The sequence below is a fragment of the Suncus etruscus genome, chromosome 14 (assembly GCF_024139225.1).
Source record: "Suncus etruscus isolate mSunEtr1 chromosome 14, mSunEtr1.pri.cur, whole genome shotgun sequence".
Lineage (NCBI taxonomy): Eukaryota > Metazoa > Chordata > Mammalia > Eulipotyphla > Soricidae > Suncus > Suncus etruscus.
In genome coordinates, this window is record NC_064861.1 from 82635947 (window position 1) to 82656610 (window position 20664).

General features: G+C 51.2%; 1 protein-coding gene across 1 annotated transcript in view; it reads left to right on the forward strand.

Annotated features, from left to right (window-relative positions):
- Window positions 1-20664, forward strand: part of SIPA1L3 (signal induced proliferation associated 1 like 3) — a 141709-nt gene that overhangs the window by 93816 nt on the left and 27229 nt on the right. The window contains exons 12-14 of the mRNA XM_049786559.1: window positions 9705-9832; window positions 13542-13660; window positions 15347-15774. Coding sequence (XP_049642516.1) covers window positions 9705-9832; window positions 13542-13660; window positions 15347-15774 — 675 coding nt within the window. The remainder of the gene's footprint in view (window positions 1-9704; window positions 9833-13541; window positions 13661-15346; window positions 15775-20664) is intronic.

The following is a 20664-nucleotide window of genomic DNA, read 5'->3' on the forward strand; positions in this document are numbered from 1 at the left end:
TCATCATCAAAACAGCGCCACACATCTGTTCTGCACCCCTTTATTACTGCACAGGTGTCCTATAGAATGACTCAGACAGGGTGTCTCCCTTTGAGTGAGCTTCCTCCTCAGTAGCATCCTTCCACTTCTGCCAGGTTGTCTGTGCACCAATGGTCAACCCCTCTCTTTTGGTCAGTTGTAGTCCATGGCACAGAAGAGTCACCTTTTGTTTCTTACCTTTTGGCCCTTGAAGGATAATAGTACCATAGTTCCTGTTGTTGGTTGAAAGGACCATAGAATCTGCATAAATTCATCATTACGATGTCTGTTATATATCATATACAAATATACAATCATATTATCCAGTTATTAAAATAAAAAAAAAAACCAGTCCTGGGGCCGGGTAGGTGGCGCTGGAGGTAAGGTGTCTGCCTTGCAAGCGCTAGCCAAGGAAGGACCGCGGTTCGATCCCCCGGCGTCCCATATGGTCCCCCCAAGCCAGGGGCGATTTCTGAGCACATAGCCAGGAGTAACCTCTGAGCGTCAAACGGGTGTGGCCCAAAAACCAAAAAAAAAAAAAAACCAGTCCTGCCATTTGCTACAACATAGATGGACCTAGATGGCAGTATGCCAAGTGAAATCAATTTCAGTTAACTAGGTGGTATTACATTTGCAGAATTTCACACACACACATACACATACACACACACACACACACACACACACACACACACACACACAGAGAGAAAAGGGGAGAGAAGTGGTTCAGAAGAGCCAAACTTTCCGTTACAAAGTGTAGATCCTCGCGTGTGGATCCTCACCTGATGTCGTCACTAGGTTCTCAGAAACTTAGTGTTAAGTGAACTGACGTTTGACGGAAGTGAAGCCTCAGGTACTATGTTTGTGTTCAGCATTTTCTCACCAAAACTACTCAGGGACATGCTGTACAGCTTGGTGACTACAAGTTAATCATTCGATGTTGCTGACTTAACATCTGTGCGTCATTGGCTCCATATCTACTTAGAAGATCTACTAGATTTTGCTTGTGAGATCTGTAATGCAGCTACTGCACATTTTTGCCCCCAAAAAAATTATAAGTGAGGATCTGGGCCGGGCGGTGGCGCTAGAGGTAAGGTGCCTGCCTTGCCTGCGCTAGCCTAGGACGGACCGTGGTTCGATCCCCCGGTGTCCCATATGGTCCCCCAAGCCAGGAGCGACTTCTGAGCACATAGCCAGGAGTAACCCCTGAGCGTCACCGGGTGTGGCCCAAAAACCAAAAAAAAAAAAAAAAAAAAAAATTATAAGTGAGGATCAGAGCGATAATATAGCAGCTCTGGTGTTTACCTTGCATGCAGCTGAGCGGGCATCCCATATGGCACTGCTGGATATGTAACACACACACACACAGAGAAGTAAGTGTGAGGTGATGATGGCCGTGGTGACGAACATGTTGATGGCTTTGTGCATTCAGCCTTGCCACATGCCTTCTCCGTCTGCTGTTCCATTAGTTGCCTGTCTATGATGCCCAGATGTTTGTGTGAGTTCTCTATGCTAGGTGAAAAGAATCATGTGCTGCCTATTTGTCATGTACTGTTGAAACAAGTGTGTTAAGAGAGAAGGAGGGCCCTGAGAGATAGCACAGCGGTGTTTGCCTTGCAAGCAGCCAATCCAGGACCAAAGGTTAGGGTTAGGGTTAGGGTTAGGGTTAGGGTTTGGGTTTGAATCCCGGTGTCCCATATGGTCCCCCGTGCCTGCCAGGAGCTATTTCTGAGCAGATAGCCAGGAGTAACCCCTGAGCACCACTGGGTGTGGCCCAAAAACCAAGAGAGAGAGAGAGAGAGAGAGAGAGAGAGAGAGAGAGAGAGAGAGAGAGAGAGGGAGGGAGGGAGGGAGGGAGAGAGAGAGAGAGAGAGAGAGAGAGAGAGAGAGAGAGAGAGAGAGAGAGAGAGAGGGAGGGAGGGAGGGAGGGAGGGAGGGAGGCCCCAGGAGCTCAAAATGCTCCCACACGCCTCCCCATACTCTACCAGTATAACTAGTCTCCAAGCACTGACCCATTGACCCACTCTGTTCGGTTGAGCTTCACTGAGAGTGAGTGCTCCCCAAACACTCTGCCCATCTCTGCAGCATTTCTGTGCCTTTCCCATCCCTTTCCTAGGGGGTGAAGGATTAGGCTATCCATGCTCTTCTCCATTTTGGTGATGTCACTTTCTTTCCTTTTATTCAGTCATTTTTGTTTTGTTTCGGAACCATATCTGGCGTGGTTCAAGCCTTACTCCTGGCTTCATGCTCAGTGACTTCTCCCGCCAAGGCTCAGGGGGTCAGATTTGGAACATGGGTCTGTCATGTGCAAGGCAAGCACTTCTACTGTACTTCACTGTACCATCACTCTCTCTCTAATCTTTTCATATTCTTTTTTTTTTTTTTTTTTTGATTTTTGGGCCACACCCGTTTGACGCTCAGGGGTTACTCCTGGCTATGCGCTCAGAAATCGCTCCTGGCTTGGGGGGACCATATGGGACACCGGGGGATCGAACCGCGGTCCGTCCTACGCTAGCGCTTGCAAGGCAGACACCTTAACTCTAGCGCCACCTTCCCGGCCCCTCTTTTCATATTCTTTTTTTTTTTTTTTTTTTTTTTTTTTTTTGTGGTTTTTGGGTCACACCCGGCAGTGCTCAGGGGTTATTCCTGGCTCCAGGCTCAGAAATTGCTCCTGGCAGGCACGGGGGACCATATGGGATGCCGGGATTCGAACCGATGACCTCCTGCATGAAAGGCAAACGCTTTACCCCCATGCTATCTCTCCGGCCCCCTCTTTTCATATTCTTAATGGAGTCTTTTGCAAAATGAAAAAGGGTTTTCATTTGAACCAGGTCAGGATTGTTTAGTTTTGGGGCCATACTCACCACTGCTCAGGACTTACTTCTTTTTTTTTTTTTAATTAATATCTTTATTTAAGCATCATGATTACAAACATTTTTGTAGTAGTTAGGTTACAGTTATAAAAAATCACCCTTGGGGCCGGAGAAATAGCATGAAGGTAGGGCATTTGCCTTGCATGCAGAAGGATCGTGGTTCGAATCCTGGCATCCCATATGGTCCCCCAAGCCTGCCAGGAGCTATTTCTGAGAATAGAGCCAGGAGTTACCCCTGAGCGCCACTGGGTATGACCCAAAAACCAAAAAAAAAAACAAAAAAACAAAAAAAAAAAAGCACCTTTCTTCACCAGTGCAACCTTCCCACCACCAAAGCCCCTGCATTCCCTCCCCCCACCTCCTGCCTGTATTCAAAACAAACATTCTATTTCTCTTGCTCACTACCATTATCTATTTTTTTTTTTTTTTTGGTTTTTGGGCCACACCCGTTTGATGCTCAGGGGTTACTCCTGGCTATGCGCTCAGAAGTCACTCCTGGCTTGGGGGCACCATATGGGACGCCGGGGGATCGAACCGCGGTCCGTCCTATGCTAGCGCTTGCAAGGCAGACACCTTACCTCTAGCGCCACCTTCCCGGCCCCGCTCACTACCATTATCATGATAGTTGTCAGTGTAGCTATTTCTCTAACTGAACTCATCACTCTTTGTGGTAAGCTTCCTTTCAGCCTTCATTTCTATAGTCTCTGGGTATTATTACAATAATGTCTTTTATTTTTCTTAAATCTCATATGAGTGAGACTAGTCTATGTCTTTCTCCCTCTGAGTTATTTCACTCAGCATAATAGTTTCCATGTCTGTCCATGTATAGGAAAATTTCATGATTTCATTTTCATGACAGCTGCGTAGTACTCCATTGTATTTGTGTTTGTTTTTGTTTTGTTTTGTTTGGCCACACCCAGTAACGCTCAGGGGTTACTCCTGGCTATGCGCTCAGAAGTTGCTCCTGGCTTGGGGGACCATCTGGGACACCGGGGGATCGAACTGCGGTCCGTCCAAGGCTAGCGCACCTTACCTCTAGCGCCACCACCCGGCCCCAGTATTTGGTTTTTTTTGGTTTTTCTTTTTCTTTTTTTTTTTTCTTTTTGGTTTTTGGGCCACACCTGGCGGTGCTCAGGGGTTACTCCTGGCTATCTGCTCAGAAATAGCTCCTGGCAGGCACGGGGGACCATATGGGACACCGGGATTCAAACCAACCACCTTTGGTTCTGGATCAGCTGCTTGCAAGGCAAACACCGCTGTGCTATCTCTCCGGGCCCTCCATTGTGTATTTGTACCACAGTCTCTTTAGCCACTCTTATCAGATATGTGGGTTGTTTCCAGATTCTGAATAAAAGTGTGCAGAAGACATTTTTGTATTGTTTTTTTTGTGTTCCTAGGGTAAATCCCTGGGAGTGGTATTGCTGGATCATATGGGAACTCAATTTCCAGATTTTTGTTTATTGTTTGTTTGTTTGGTTGGTTATTGGTTGGTTGTTTGGGGCCATACTCGGTGATGCTCCGGGGTTATTCCTGGCTATAAGCTCAGAAATCACTCCTGGCTTGGGGGACCATATGGGACCCCGGGGATCAAACTGCCGTCCATCCTAGGTCAGATGTGTGCAAGGCAAAAGCCTTATCGCTGCACCGCCACTCTGGTCCCTCAATTTCCAGTTTTTGAGGAATCTCCATATTGTTCTCCAGAAAGGCTGGATGAGACGGCAGTCCGATGAGCAGTGAATGAGAGTTCTTTCTCCTCACATCCCCACCAGCACTTATTGTTCTTATTCTTTATGATGTGTGCCAGTCTCTGTGGCTTGAGATGGTGCCTCATTGTTGTTTTGATTTGCATCTCCTTTATGATTAGTGATGTAGAGCTTTTTTTTTTTTTTTTTTTTTGGTTTTTTGGGTCACACCCAGCATTGCTCAGGGGTTACTCCTGGATCTATGCTCAGAAATCGCTCCTAGCAGGCTCAGAGGACCATATGGGATGCTGGGATTCGAACCAATGACCTTCTGCATGAAAGGCAAATGCCTTACCTCCATGCTATCTCTCCAGCCCCTGTAGAGCATTTTTTATGTGTCTTTTGGCCATTTGTAGTTCTTCTTTGAGGAATTATCTGTTTTTTTCTTCTCCCCATTTTTTTGATGGGGTTAGATTTTGTTCTTGTTAAGTTCTCTCAGTACCTTGTATATATTAGATATTAGCCCCTGATCTGATGGGTATTGGGTAAATAGTTTCTCTCATTCTCTAGTGTCCTTTGTATCCTAGTCACTATTTCCTTTGAGGTGCAGAAGCTTCTCAGCTTAATATAGTCCCATCTGTCTATGTCCGCTTTCACTTGTTTGGACAATGCTGTTTCCTCCTTGAAGATGCCTTTGGTCTCAATGTCATGGGGTGTTCTTTTATATACTGTATGGTTCTGGATCTGATATCAAGGTCATGAATCTATTTGGATTTGACCTTTGTGCATAGTGCTAGGTAGAGGTCAATTTTGCTTTTTTCCATGTGGCTAACCAGTTATCCCAGCACCACTTGTTGAAGAGACTTTTCTTACTCCTTTATCAAAGATTAATTGGTTGTCTGTCTAGGAGGGCTTACTTCTAACTGCACTCAGGAATCCTTTCTGGTAGTATTTGTTGGGGAATCATATGGGATGCCAGGGATTTAACTCAAGTCATTGAATGCAAGTCAAGCGCCCTACCAGCTATACTATTGCTCCACCCCTGAATTCCTGGGGTTTTTCCTTCATGTGAACCATGCCTTGAATATATAGTCTAAAAACTGCCCAATCCTGGGTCCTACAAGTTCTAGTTTCACATTGTACGATGAAGGCCACTGTTTGAACTTTTTTTTTTTTTTTTTTTTGCTTTTTGGGTCACTCCCTGTGATGCTCAGGGGTTACTCCTGGCTATGTGCTCAGAAATCACTCCTGGCACGGGAGACCTCATGGGATGCTGAAGGATCAAACAAAGGTCCGTCCTAGATCTGCCACATGCGAGGCAAATGCCCTACCGCTGTGCTATCACTTCTTGTTGGCCCCTTCTTGTTGTCTTTTGCAGATTTCTGTTGGAATTTCTCCTATCCGCCAGCACATCCCTTTGTTCTGGGGCCCCTTGTGAATCTGTCCTTCCTCCTCCCTCCAAGCTCTGCCCCTTCAGACAGGAAGTGGTTGAACTCTTCATTGTGAGCCTGTGTCACCTGCCAGTGTGATCCGTGCTCATGCATAGATCCTCTCATGCACCAGGGAGTTGAATCATCCCATTTTACAGATGAAAACTGAGGCTCCCTAATGTGCATCCTCCATCACCCTTCTGTTTCCTGGTCCACACTTGTACAAGGTGGCAGAGTCTCAGGAGGATGCTAGTAAACCTTGTGTCTCTGTCCCTGACCCCGATCCCTGTCCACAGGGTGCTGGGCTGTGGTGTGTATTCCCCTCTGAACACTGACTGGCTCTGCTCTAGCTCTGCCCAGATTTGAGCCTGGTTGGTTTATTTTAAAATCTCAGTTTACAGCTGGGTTCCAAGTTTTGCCAAGTTTCCCTAGCAGGCTTCGTCCAGGCCTTTCCTGCTGCTCAGTTGCCCTTGACCCACACCTCTATTTCCACTTCAGTCTCGGACTTTGCCTCACCATGAGCCTCTGGCTTCCATTATGCCTGCTTTGTATCCAACTTAGGGAGCTTTGAGGAGGGTGGGCCACTTGCTTTGCATGCAGGAGTCCTGGGTTTCATCTACAGCACCAGATGGCCAGTCCTCTGAGCAATAGAACAACCCCTGAGCACTGGACCAGGAGTAGTCTGCTGGGTGAAACCCCAAGATAAAAACAAAACATTGGGGCTGGCATGGTGGCGCTAGAGGTAAGATGTCTGCCTTGCCAGCGCTAGCCTAGGACGGACTTCGGTTCAATCCCCTGGCGTCCTATATGGTCCCCCCAAGCCAGGATCGACTTCTGGGTACATAGCCAGGAGTAACCCCTGAGCATCACCGGGTGTGGCTCAAAAACAAAAACAAAAAAAATAAAAATAAAACATAAGCACAGAGATTATTTAGGAACCCTGTAGAGAGAACCTGTCTTGTGGATCACCTCAGATTTATAGGTGAGGGGCCGAGAGATAGAACAGCGGTAGGGCATTTGTCTTGTATGTCTATCCAACCCAGGATAGACCCTCGTTCAATTCCTGCCATCCTATATGGTCCCCCTAGCCTGCCAGTGTTAATCTCTGAGCGCAGAGCCAGGAGTAACTCCTGAGCATCACCGGGTGTGACCCCAAAACAAAAAAACAAAAAAATTTATAAGTGACCCGTGACCAGACATGTCAGCCCTGTAAATGCAGTCGATCAACTCATAATGTGGAACATTCCAAGAGGATCCCTCTCAAACATGTCGCAATGCCTGGTGCAAAGTTGGCACACCCAGGGAAGCCTGTGTGTGTGTGTGCATGAGGGCAGCAGGGCTGTCCCTGTGTGGGTGAGAATATGCAGGCCACCAACCCAGGGAGAGTCTTCAGCACATAGGGATGTACATGAGCGAGCCTGTAGCACAGGGCCAGCCAGATACCCCATCTATTCACTTGACAGGCCACTCACTGTTTTCCCCTGTTTTTCTGCCAACTCCTAAAAGCGCAATTTGTCAATTAGGAAGCTAAAGGCTGCTGGTGACCCAGAGCTTCACTCAAGGGGACATATGAAACCTGAGAAGGATTGATCACCGTAGCCCAGCAGAGCTCCCCTCTGGGCCTGGCTCCGTGATTCAGAAGGAGCAACACTGTCCCCTTGATACAGTTTTCTTTAGCTGGTGCCAGGGATCCAACCTAGGGCCTCACACACATAAAGCACATACTCTGCCACCAAGCTACAACTCAGCTTTTTCTTTCTGGCTTGAGACAAGAAACCAGGTCATTTGCTCAGTTCTGACTCAACCCCCTGGAAGATCACATGGCATCCATGATTGTCCTAAACTGTAACTTGGCATGGCAGGATAGCTCCTCAGAGCAGACTTGGGATTCTACCAGCAGGACCAAACATGGCAGGCAGTTCTTCCCCCTTTACCCCATGATCCTCTGGACCACATACTCACCGATTTGCTGACAGAGGTTCAAGATGGACAGAACAGGCTGGTCCTCCCTGCAGAAATGCCATCGTGACCTACAAGGGACTCTGGAAAATGTAGTCCAGTGACACTTTGTTGTCCCACCTAGAAAGAGTTGGGCTCCTGTTATTGAGTCTGACTTGACTCCCTGAAGCAGCCCACAGTGTCTGACTCCAGCCATGCTAACATTATCCTTTCCTTCTGAAGACTTGATAACAATACTTTTCAAAAAGTGGGTAAACCTAGTAATGCTGCAATTTCTGGCTCCTTTGGAAGACTGTGTTACCAGGTGGCTGGCTGGCTGCAAGCCACTAGCAGAGTGAAGATTGTTTTGACTATTTTAGCCCTGTCTTTCTGGGTGCATTAGAGGTCAGGACTGGGAAGGCAAGGACAGCAGTGCCTGTTCAGAAAGCCCAGTGTACCTCAGGACTGGCCCTCAGCTACCCTGGAACATAGAACATGGTCAGAGTTGGTCTTTGACCATGGGGTGAGGTATCTTGAGGATCCCAATTGAGAACTTCCCATGCCAAGTGGGGAGTGGCCCCTTCATCTATTAACAGGAGCTCATCACTCCTCCAGGTATGGGGCCTGTGACCATGGGTGCATCTGTCTACAGGTCCCTGCAATGGGACTGGCTCAAATATTTGGGGCCCAGAAAAAGAAAGTCCATTAGGGCTTAGCCAGCCCGTTTCTATGACTAGCCTTAACCTCCCTAGGAGGAGCTAGGGAGTATCAGTGGTCCTATGTTCTCCCAGTCCTTGAGCCATCCATTCGAGACTTCTCTGAAAGCAAGGAAACTTTTCCACAAAGCCCCCACCCCCAGGGTCAGGCCAAACTGCCTGTCATGTGCTTGCCAGGTGTTGATCCAGAAATACTTTGTGGGAGTCTCAGTGACTCTTCTCTTTTCCCATCTCATTAGCGACACTGTGCAGATGTCTATCCCTGAACCCAGCCTAGCCAGGAGCAGGTTTCTGCCAGCTGTGATCATATGGGGAGTGGATTCCGGCAGGGACCTGGGAGATAGGGCACAGAGGGTGCTTCCTCCTCCCTGAACCCCAGCCTCCAGGAGGAGCTGGTCTGTAGATTATTGTTTCCTCCACCTCACAGCTTTGGTACTTAGAAAATATCATTATCCTGGTTTCTGGTGGCAAAATTCAGCTCAACTCCCAGAGTCCTTAGTCGGCCCAAGGAGGGGACCAGTATTTCAGCCCAGTTGGGTTGTTCTGAAGCCAGAACCTCCAGCCGCCACTAAACAGACAGATGGGCACTGTATTCCTCTAGGGGGCGCCTGTCCTTGGTTCCTGAGGAAGGGCTGGCTGAGGTTGCCTCTGGCACTCCTAGGGAATGAGTCTGCACCTGGCTGGGCAGGAGGCAGCAGGGAGGTCAAACCCTCCAGCATCCCCCCAGATCCAGCCTTCCCCTAATCCTCAGGTACTTCCTTTGTCCTGGCAGAAGGGGGGCCCAGAGCTGACTGGGGTCAGGGGAGAGCTGCTCACAACCAGCCCCCCCCCATTCTTCTAGCATCAAAGAGCCCCCAGAGATGCCCCTCCCTGAATGTGCTGACCTTCGACCTTCAGTGACCAGCACCTTCACACACTCAGGCTCACTCACCAGCTCCCCCACCCCTACCTCCCAGTCCCTTGGCACCCAGCAGCACGTAGCTTTGGCTGGGGGTATTCCACATGCCAGCCCTAACCCCTGCACTCGTTCTCCTCGATGTCCTGCAGGTATGCAGCCGCCCCCCACCCACTGCTGTCCTTTGACCCCCATTTTGGCCTCGATGGAACGTCCAGCGGCGAGTCCTCCTCAGGTGGTCTGACCAGCCAGGAGAGTACCATGGAGCGCCCAAAGCCAGGTAAGTCCTAACACACACACTTTTCCAGGCACCAATAACAAGGCACCACACCAGCTTTGGTGAGAAAGGGCTGGAAGGGGTCTTACCAGGGCAGCAGGCGCATCCAGCTTGGCTCTGAGCAGCCAAAGAGAAAGGTCATGTCATGTGTGAGTCTGTCACAGGGTGAGAGTCAGCGTGGCCGGGCTCTTTCCAGCAGGGCTCCAGGGTCCCATGGTGCCTCACAACCCAGACATGTCCATGTGTCCGGCCTGACTCTGGTATGAACAATCCACCCGCTCTGGCAGTGACAGGCAGCTGCACTGCTCCTAATGCTGTAGTGCTTATGTTCACACTGGTGTGGGCATACTGGGAAGCAGTGGTGTCAGCCAAAAGAACCTGGTAGACAATAGACCAATGCCTCAGCCTGTCCATGCCCCGCCTGGGTCTTGTTCCATTCTAGCCATTGGGGTGGACATAGAGCAGGGTCATGTTGTGATTTAAGTTTTCATTTGAGGAACCTCTACTCAGACAAACCAGGCTGCAGCTCAAGGCCAAGGCCCATGGCTGTGAATCTCTGAGGGCCCTGCACAGGCCATGTGGGAGGAAACCATCATAGGTTTCATTGCATACCTTTGGCTTACCTTTTCCTAATGTCCTGATATTCTGTTTGGTTTGGGGGTCACATCCAGTAGTGCTAAGAGATCACCCTTGACTCTGTGCTTGGGGTACTCATGGTAAGGCTCAGTGCTGTACTAATGATCCTGCCTGTTTTGACACCCTGATGAGCTTGAGCAGCCTCCCATGTCTTTATCCTCTGCCTGTTCTCCCATGACAATACTGATGGTCAGGGGCCACTCCGGTTAGCAGTATTTGACATCATAGTCTTGCAGCTCTGTAGTGAGAGCTGCCAGGTGACAGGGTGGGCTCAAAGGAAAGCAAACACTGACGTGCCAGACGTCACATTGGAGAGGAGGCGGAAGACAAGTCCTCTGGGGAGCTGTTCCTGCAGCTCTACCATTGTCCCAGGCAGCTCTGGAGGTCACCGTGCTGGCCCATTTCCATCTCCCACAAGCACTGTGCTGGGGAGAGGGGTTGTCAGGGAGAGGCTGCGCATCCCAGATTGGGATGGAGAGTTCCAGAAGCGCGGCAGCTGCCCTTTCTGCTGCGGGGCCTGCAGGCTGTGCCTGTCACCCACCGGCTCTGGAACAGAGTCTCTGCCCCAGATTTGCATCTTGTTCCTCCCCACTCAGCTCAGAAAGACACAGAAGCGTTGCTTGGTGATCGCAGTACACCAGAAGTGTAAGATGGGTGAGGGTGGGAGGTAGCATCTTCCTGCACCCCAAATAAGATACCACGGAAACTCATCAGCGTCTTCACTGGGGCAGTCAGTGTCGTGATGGATTGGAGTCTGCTCAGCCCAGCACAGGGCTTCGCCTATGGACTTGTTCCCCTCCTCATTCTGCCTGGCATTGCCCCATGACCCCCATACCACTATGTCCAGGTGTCCCAGAGACACCACAGTGGCTCAGCCCGATTTATAGATGAACCACAGATAAGTGCTCTTGTTGGAGGTCCCTGCATTGATCCCAGGCCTGTCCCCAGACTATTCCAATCCCCAGAGTTCAGAGGTACCAGCAGAGTGGGAGCGTTTGGGGGAGGTGCTCAGGGCTGTACTTCCTGGCCCTGGTCTCAGCACTGCCCCTTACACAGCTATGTCCTTGTCTATGACGCATGCAGCATGTTGGGAAGGTAGGAGCGTTGTGGGAGGGTGTGTCACTGGGAAGGTGAGGGACACAGATGCCGGATGTTGGAGAAGGTGCTTCTGGGGTTGGAGGAACAGTGAGGGACCTTGTGGCAGGAGAACTAGGGGAAATGAGGACATGGGGGAGGTGGTGTAGATTCTGTCTCCTCTGCACAGCACCCCAGCTGGGTGTGGCGAAGGTGGGTGGGGTGGGGTTGGACACAGTGTTCACAGGGTCCTCTGACTACAATTCTTTCTGGGGACACTGCAGGAAAAGAGGGGCAGGGCAGGTCAGGATGTGGTCATGTAGAAGAGTGAGGGGTGTCTTTGTGCCTCAGTGTAGTGTAACAGGAGAAAGAGGGTGTGGGGAGTCTGGCCTGACAACTAGCAAAGAGCTATCATTGAAGTGTGTGTGTGTGTGTGTGTGTGTGTGTGTGTGTGTGTGTGTGTATGTGTTGAAAGGTGTTGTGTAAAGAGGCAACATGTTTGGTGACAGGAGTCTGTCAGGCACCAGACTGTGGAGGTAGAGGTAGTCTGAAGCCGATGGGAGAGGTTGGGCATGGGGGGACTGTGGGGAACTGTTGGGGCACTGGAAGATGGTGTAGACACTGTGGGGGTGTGACCTCCCAGCATTCTCTGCTCATCTCCCAGGAGCCCAAGAGCAGCTGCCCTGCTTTATCACACCTACAGCTAGGGCCATCCTTGGCTGTACCCCTGGCACCCCAGGGCCACTGTGGAGGCAACATACTTTGTAGTTGTGAACTTGGCTTCCAGCAGGTCTCTGGGACATTCTGAGCAGGGTTCACATCTCACAAGGAAGCGTCCATCATGTCTCTCGCTCACAGGGCTGAGGGCATCCAGTGAGGTCACTCCTAAGTGGTCTGTCATTAAAAGGAAGGCGGATCTTTCTCAGACACTCTCTGTTGCCACCTTTCACTGCAGGAGGCTCAGCGGCAGGGGCAGGGCTCAGGTCTTTAGCCCTTTCTGATTGTGTGACCTTGGACTAGGGACTTAACCTCTCTGAGTCTTGCTGTCCTCCATCTGTCGGAAGGGCGCAGACATCAATCACATCTGGCAGATAGCAAATGCAGGAAGGGGGCTCATCAGTGATTCCTATCGTGTCAGTTGTCTACCTATCTCCCTAATTAGAAGTGGGGACTCTGTCTAAGTTTGAATCCTCTGCTTTGTAGAGTGAGGAAACTTCAGGGTTATTAACTAAATTCCCTCCTACAGTGGTCAGTTTTATTTTAAAGTCAGATGCCCAGTTCAGGTAATTGATGAGTCTTGGGAGTTTGAGACTAACTGACAGCCATATCAGCTCTGTGACTGTAAACCTAACCTGCTTTACCTTTTACCCAGCAAAGCCTCTGTGCAATAAAGCCCTAGATGCTATTATAAAGAAAAACAGAACAAAACAAAAGCATCCTAAATGTTCATCCAGAGGATCCTAGTGACAGAGTCAATCACAGGGCCAACCAAGAGCCTCCCGTAGGCATGAGGTATCTTCACATTGAGTTCTTTGAAGCCACCAGGGGCAGAGGAATCATCAGCAGATTGTCCAATGAAAGGTCACAGTCATTTATGACAATTCTGAGTCTGCCCAGCTATAAAGCGAGGGTCAAGCCCAAAAGCACAGACCTCGAAGGTGGACAGGGCACTCACCGCTGACCTGAGAACTGCAAGACCTTATTCCCCTGGCAAGTGGGTAAAGGCTGAGACTAGCCCCTAGCAACCCAGAAAAGACCAGAGACAGTGAGTGAGGATAGGAACGTGGTTACCTGCACTGGCCTAAGGGCTTGCTGAGAGCTTATGTTCAGCCCTAGATGGGCTCCAAGCTAGGCTGATGGGCTTGGCCCTGGGTGCTCAGCACACCAGCTGGCAGAGGGGTGGGACTTTGCAGCATCTGAGCACTGGCTCCTTCCAATGGATGGGTGGACGGGGGCCAGGCCTGAGTCACCTCTCACCGCTCCTTTCTCTGTCTCCCTGCAGAGCCTTTGTGGCATGTGCCCGCCCAGGCCCGGCTCACAGCCATGACTGGAAGCAGTGGGAGCAAGCACGCCTCCCGGCAGGACCCAGCAGGCAAAGATTCTCCCAACAGACATTCCAAAGTGAGTCGGGGCTCCCCTTCCCCCACCGCAGGAAGACCTGGCGGTGAACCTCCCCCACCTCTGTCCCCTTCCCCTCCGGATCTACAGTCACTTTCCTACCATGCTTGTGTGCTGACTCTGGCCTTCAGCCCACTCCTCATGCTGTACTTTTCCTCATTATTCTGCTGGTCTTGGGGGTTGCCATCACTTGGCTTATGGTAACAAAAGTACCGCTGCTGGGTGGCTGGGAAACAGCAGGATCTTCTTACCTGTTTCGGAGACTGGGAAGTCAGGAACAAAGGTGCAGGCAGACCCTGAGTCCAGTGAGGGCCCCTTCCTGGTTGGCAAATGACTGCTTTTATTTGTTTTTTTTTTGTTTTTTTGTTTTGTTTTGGTCACACCCGGCAGTGCTCAGGGGTTAGGCTACGCTCAGAAATCGCCCCTGGCAGGCTGGGGGGGGGGGACCATATGGGATGCCGGGATTTGAACCACCGACCTTCTGCATGCAAGGCAAGCACCTTACCTCCATGCTATCTCTCCGGCCCCAAATTACTGCTTTTATACCATGATCCAGAGCCAAGGAAGGAGTCTGGTCTCCTGCAAGACGATTAACGCATGGGTCAGGCTGTCATAACTCTCTCAGGAGCAGTTACTTCCAGAGGTCCTGCCACCTACTGTGGTCTCTGAGATCGAGAATTCAGCAGGAATTGTGGGGGGGGGGGAGGACATTCAGTCTCATCAGCTTGACAGTCCCTGTATGAGATCCCAGTGACCTTCCACAGCACACGTCTTTCTCCCTCCAATAGCAGCCCAGCTCATGGTGTCCAGTGAGAACCATCCTCAGGGTGAATGGGGCCCAGGCTCCAAGCCTCTCGTGGCTCCACTGCCCCTTAAGGCACTGCTGCCAGATGAGGGAGGAAGGGAGAGAGGCTGGGGGTGGGGTGAGGATGTCCTGTGCACACAGGAAGCAGAGGTGGTCTCGGGCAGGCCTCTCAGCACCTGTCAGTGGGTGTTGAACAGGCGCTTCCACCATGCCCAGCCATGGAACCATGCAAGACAGGGACAGACCTAAAGCAAGGTGATAATAGAAACCCAGCCCCGCTGTGAAAGAAATCCAAAGCTCAGTTAAGGAGAGAGAGGATGAGGGAGACAGAGAAGGCCATCTGGGAGGTTTGAGGGAAGGGCACGCAGGGCTGAGGCCCAGCCACTGCCCAGAGCCATGATGAGCAGGTCTAAGGCCTGAAGAGGGACCACATGGTACAGGACAGAGGTTAAGTCCAGAGAGAATGTGAGCAGGGAAGGGGTGTGAGCTGACACCAGGGTTTACAGGAGTCCAAAGACCAGGGAGGTAGCAGAACTGAGAAGGGCAAGGCAGCACCAGGAAGCAAGGAATGCAGGATTTAGTTATTCTCACAGACCAGGATTTGCCATTGATGAACTGGCCATGAGCATATAAGTGAAGCAAAGTTCAGGGTGACAGAGAGGATGGGGCTGCAAGGGAAGAGCTGGCCCAAGGCTGCAAGACCAGAGCTCAAGACCAGACCTGGGGCCAAGTCCAGGGGAGCACAGATTGTGCACACAACCTCTTGTACCCCTCCAAGACACTGAGCAGGTGTCAGCCCCCTTCCGAAGATGCTCAGATGGGTGTTTGGGAAATGAAAGCGGGGTCCTGTGCTACCCAAGGTGAACAAACTTCTCACCTTCCAGGGAGAGCCCCAGTACTCGAGTCATTCCAGCAGCAACACCCTGTCCAGCAATGCATCCAGCAGCCACAGTGATGACCGCTGGTTCGACCCCCTGGACCCTCTGGAGCCTGAGCAGGATCCCCTCTCCAAGGGTGGCTCTAGCGACAGTGGCATCGACACCTCCCTCTACACTTCCAGCCCCAGCTGCGTGTCCCTGGCCAAGGTGCCTCGGCCCACCAAACCCCACAAGCCTCCTGGAAATCTGGGTCTCTGTGGGGGCGGACGTGAGGCCATGGGGCGGCCCCATCACACAGACCGGCGGCGAGAGGTCTCCCCGGCCCCTGCAGTCGCCACTCAGAGCAAAGGCCACCGAACCAAGCTGTACTCGTCAGGCACCAGCACGCCCACTGGCCTGGCAGGGGGCAGCCGTGACCCACCAAGGCAACCCAGGTAAGACTATGCCTTTGAGGGTCTCCCAAACCCCTTGCATCCCTCCACAACTCTATCGGTGGGGTTCTCCACCAGAAACATGCCCACAGTATATCACGGGTGCATGTCCTTGCAGAAGGGGAAGGGGAACTCATGAACCTCCAGCCCTGCTCCTGGTCTGTCGCTTCAAGTCTCTGATTTATCCCATCTGTTTTCTGCTCTCACTGCTAAAACCTGTGGTCACTTTTCTGAGGTGTCAGAAGTGTTTGACCCCTGAGGTGAAACCTGGTGATTTGGGATAAGCAGCTGCCGCCTCCTGCTCGGCAGAGCCACTGCGGCCAGTAGGACAGGCAGAACTTGACCTTAAGCCTGCAAGGTCTTTGCCCTGCCTCCCCCCTCGACGCAGGATGGTGTTCCCAGGTGTCCCCTGGAGTGCAGGTCAATGCAAAGGACCGGGCCCCACCCAGAATTTCTGCCTCCTTGGGTCAAGGTAGGGCCTGGGAATGTATATTTTTAACTTAACTGTAGATGCCAACGGGGCTGGAGACCAGACTGAGATTCTCCGCAGAGGCAGGTAGAGGGTGGGACAGAGGAGCCAGCAGCCAGGCCTGCCCACATCCCTTTTCAGCAGCTGTTGGAAGCCAGAAACCCTCCCGCCCCAGAGAGGGTAAGATGCAACCCCCGTTAGAAATCAGAAGGAGGGTTGTGTCTTACCCTCCCTGGGCCCCCTGCTGAGGGTGCCCAGACAGGGCCACACCCTCCTTGGCCTGCCCTCTGGCCTCACCCATGAATGCCTGTATGGAGTTTTCCTTGTACCTTAGGACCCTGGTTCTGAGGAGGGGGTCGGACCCCTTGACCTCTCCCACCTGCCCACCCCCGTGGCCTGCGTCTGTCCCAAGAAATTTCTGTGGAAAAGGTCAAGCATTCTCGGTATTGAGCCTGCCCACCTGCCCCATGTGTAGACTCTTTCCTGTACCACACCAGCATCCCGAGTTTGAGTGTCCCCCTGGGGCTCACTGCTTCTGTCAGGGAAAAGAGAAGAGGTGCCCAATGACTTTGGCTCATCTCACTCGTGCCACCTGACTAGACAGCCTTGACCTTTCCTGAACAGCTCCTTCATTCAGTCACTCATCCAGCCCCCCAACAACTAGGGGTACATAGAGCAGCTCTGGTGTCTGTCCCCACAGCCACCAGGGACTCAGTGCCAGAGGTGGCAGGTTCCCCAGAAGGTCCCGGGCACAGGCTCCTGGCAAAGCTGTAAAGGCCGCCATGCTAGGAGACTTGGACTGAGGCAGGGCGTGGGTATGAAATTACCCGGTGTCTGAGAGAAGGATTTGCTGAACCCAGAAATGAAGGAAATAAAATGGGAGAGGAGCCCTCTACAAAAGAGGGGCCTGTGCTGGGGAGCCTTAATTTGCATACAGACAATTGATGCTAATTGCAAATCATTCTTATCTACTCATTAAAGCTGCTTCCTGAAGTTTTCTCCTAGGCAACCAAGCTTTAGTGTGGAACAGCATTTCCCAAAATGGGGTGCTCAGGGTGATTGGGGTGGTGCAGAGAGGAAAGTGTTTCCTCTTAAACGGATGTATGTTTGCTTTAATGAGAATTAGGAAGAGCGTTATCGGCCCAGCCCCAGGTTTTACTGAGGTTGTTTTGATAAATTAAGGCATATTAAATGCACAGATTTATACAAATGTATTCTAGGCAGGGGAAAGTGTGACCCAGAGTCCACCTAGAGGTGAGGTGCATACTCCTTCCTGTGCCTGGCCTGATGACAGAACCTCTCTGGACCTCAGTTTACTCATCTGTGAAAGGGTGTCTGTGTGTAGAAAGATCTCGGTCTACCTCAGAGTGATGTGATGAGGATTTTCAAATGAAAATTCAACTGAGTCTCTTTTGAGGATCGAAATAATTAAACAGCTCTCCAACCAGATAGCATTCATCTACCAAGTTAGAAGTGTTGGGAGGGGGAGGGCGTGGAGATAGCACAGCATAGACATAGAGCATTTGCCTTGCACATGGCCAACCAAGGACAGACCTAGGTTCGATTCCCGGCATCACCTATGATCCCCTGAGCCTGCCAGCAGAGATTTCTGAGCCCAGAGCCAGAAGTAACCCCTGAGTGCTGATGGGTGTGACTAAAAAAAGAAACAAACAAACAATAAAAATGTTTCCAGGGACTGGACAGATAGTATAGTGAGTGGGTGACGGATTGACCTAGGTTCAATCTTTGGCATTCCATATGTTCCCCTGAGCACTGCCAGGAGTGATTTCTGAGGGCAGAGCCGGGAGTAACCCCTGAGCATCAACGGATGTGACCCCACACACACCCAAAAAAAAAGTTTCCAAAAGTCACTGCAGGGAGGAAGAGGCAGGATTTCAGGAGAAGTCAGAAGGATGAGGACCTGGTAATGTGACAGGTGACCTTACTTTCCTTTGGGGAATGGAAAGGATGACCTGTTTGGTGCTGACCAGAAAGTTCCAACCTGGGATGGAGCTGTTAAGGGCACTTGTCTGGCACTCTGTCAACCTGGGTTTGATCCTCAGCATCCCATATAGTCCCCCAAGCACTGTCAGGAATGGCCCCTGAGCACAGAGCTAGGAGTAACCCCTGAACAGCACCAGTTGTGGCTCAAAAACTAAACCAAGAAAACATGAAAGTTCCCTCCTGACATCCTGGACCACATGCTGTGCTTAGGTATTCAGTGTGGGTGGGCTGAGCCCGTGCGCCTCCTTGTCAGCATCATTTCCCACTTAACAAGATTAAGTGACCATCCTCTTAGAGTCTTAGAGCAGTGCTTGGCAACGGATGCCCCATCCCCCATGTCCAGTGATTATAACAAGAACGGGCTGCCTCAGACTGACCAAGTTTGTCACAGTGCCAGGGACAGCAGAAGCAGCCTGAAGCTGGCCTTCTTGCAGCTCAGTGCAGTGGGAGAGACAGACCCCCTTCCTGGTAGTGAGAGCCCAGCCAATCAGGGAGGAGAAGGAAGCATCAGAAAGTGGGAAGTGGGGACTAAAGCATTACCACAGAGAGCAGGGCATTTGCCTTACACACAGCCAACCTAGGTTTGATCCTGGTCCGTCCATTCCCCCCCATAGGGCCCCTAAGCCCTGCCAGGAGTGATCCCTGAGCACCACTGGGGATGGCTCAGAAAAAAAAAAAAAAAAGAAAGAAAGAAAGAGGGACTGGGGCAGTGGTACAGCTAGCTGGTAGGGCATTTTCTTTGCATACAGTCAACTTGGGTTCAATTCAGGTAATGGTCCCCAGAGCACCACCCAGAGTAATTCCTGAGTACAGAGCCAGAAGTCAGCACTGAGCACCACTGGGTGTGGCCCAAAAGCAAAAAAGAAAGTAGGAGCCCAGCAGGCCTGAGCAGGTATGGAAGGATCTTTCCTGGAGAAAAGCTGCCGAAAAACCTGGAACTCACACAGCCCCACCCCAGCCCCCCTCCTTTGTTTCTTGTCCCCTCTCTCTGGGCACAAGGACCCCAGGCCCCTCCGGCTTGAGCGAAGGCCTGTACCAACCGGCCTGTGCCTCCGAGCATGTGGGCTGCTCCGAGTATGCTTGGCACCGCCCTTGGCTCTGCCTCCCTGGCCATGTGGAGAGCACCCTGCTCTGCCTATGTTCTCAGAGGGCGCTTGCTGGGCACCAAGGGCAGACCAGACCCCCTGGCACTGACGGGACCAGGGGAATAACAAGCAAGTAACCATAACAACACTGAATGGAGGGTTCTGGGGGAAGCCTGAAGGGGAGTGCCTGGGGTTAGGGTTGGTCAGGAGGTACCCTGATTTCGCCTGGGTTTGGGAGTCACTTTCCTGAAGTGATGGGGATGGAGGAAGAAAGGAAGGAGCAACTGAGTGGTTTCAAGTGAGCTGATGACCCAGTCTTTGGGAGTGGGGGTTGTTGTTTTGAGTTCACACCTAGCAGTACTCAGGGATTACTCCTGGCTCTAACTTGGGACAACATGGGGTGCCAGGGATAGAGCCCAGGTTAGCTGCATGCAAGGCAAATGTCCTTCCCGCTGTACCCATGGCTCCGGCCCCAAGAGGATCCAGTCTTGATCTGGGGTACAGTTATGTGGGTGTTAGAGAGTTTGTGCAAGTGTGTGTCATTTGTTGCATGGGTTTGCATGGACTGGGGGACAATTATCCCTTGTGCGTGTCCTTTACTTTCACCTCGAACAAGTTCACTTCTGATCAGCTAATGGGGGCAGGGACCCCACTCCTCACAGTTCATAGCAGCACAGGCTGTCTATCTAACAGTGTGTAAGATTTAAACTTTGGATTAAGGTAACAATGGTTTACAGGGCCTGAATTTTTTAGGGGTTACTACCACCTCCATGGTCAGTCCATTTCCTCCCTGTCACCTCCATTCTGTGGTCAGTCTAGGTTCTGTGGTTCTGTTGGGTGCCTGTTCCCCTGCTCTGGTGCCAGATCCCACATGGGAGTGAGCTCATTTAGGATTTGTCTGCTGCCTCCTCCCAGTTTGTTTTTAGTTTTGGGGGCCACACCCATCAATCAGTACTGAAGGTTTCTTGCTCTGTGTTCTGTGATCAGGTGGAACTCGGGTACAGTCTGTGATGCTGGGGATCAAACCCACTGTACCATGGCTTATTTTACACAGCCTGTGAGTGTTCCCCGGTTTAACTCCACCCTGACTCCACCTGGAGGTGTGGAAAGGGTTTCCCATGAGATCGCCCCTGCACCTCAGATACCTGTGCTAGTAAAGAGTCTCCACATGACCTTCTTGGGTATCTGTTCCCAGTGATTTGCTTGAGCAGCCCATAGAGCAGGGGTGGCGAACATGCGGCTCTCGAGCCACATGTGGCTCCTGGTCAAAATGAATGCGGTTCTTTGCCTCTTACCATTATTTTTTATTTGGTTGGTTAGTTGTTTTTTTGGGCC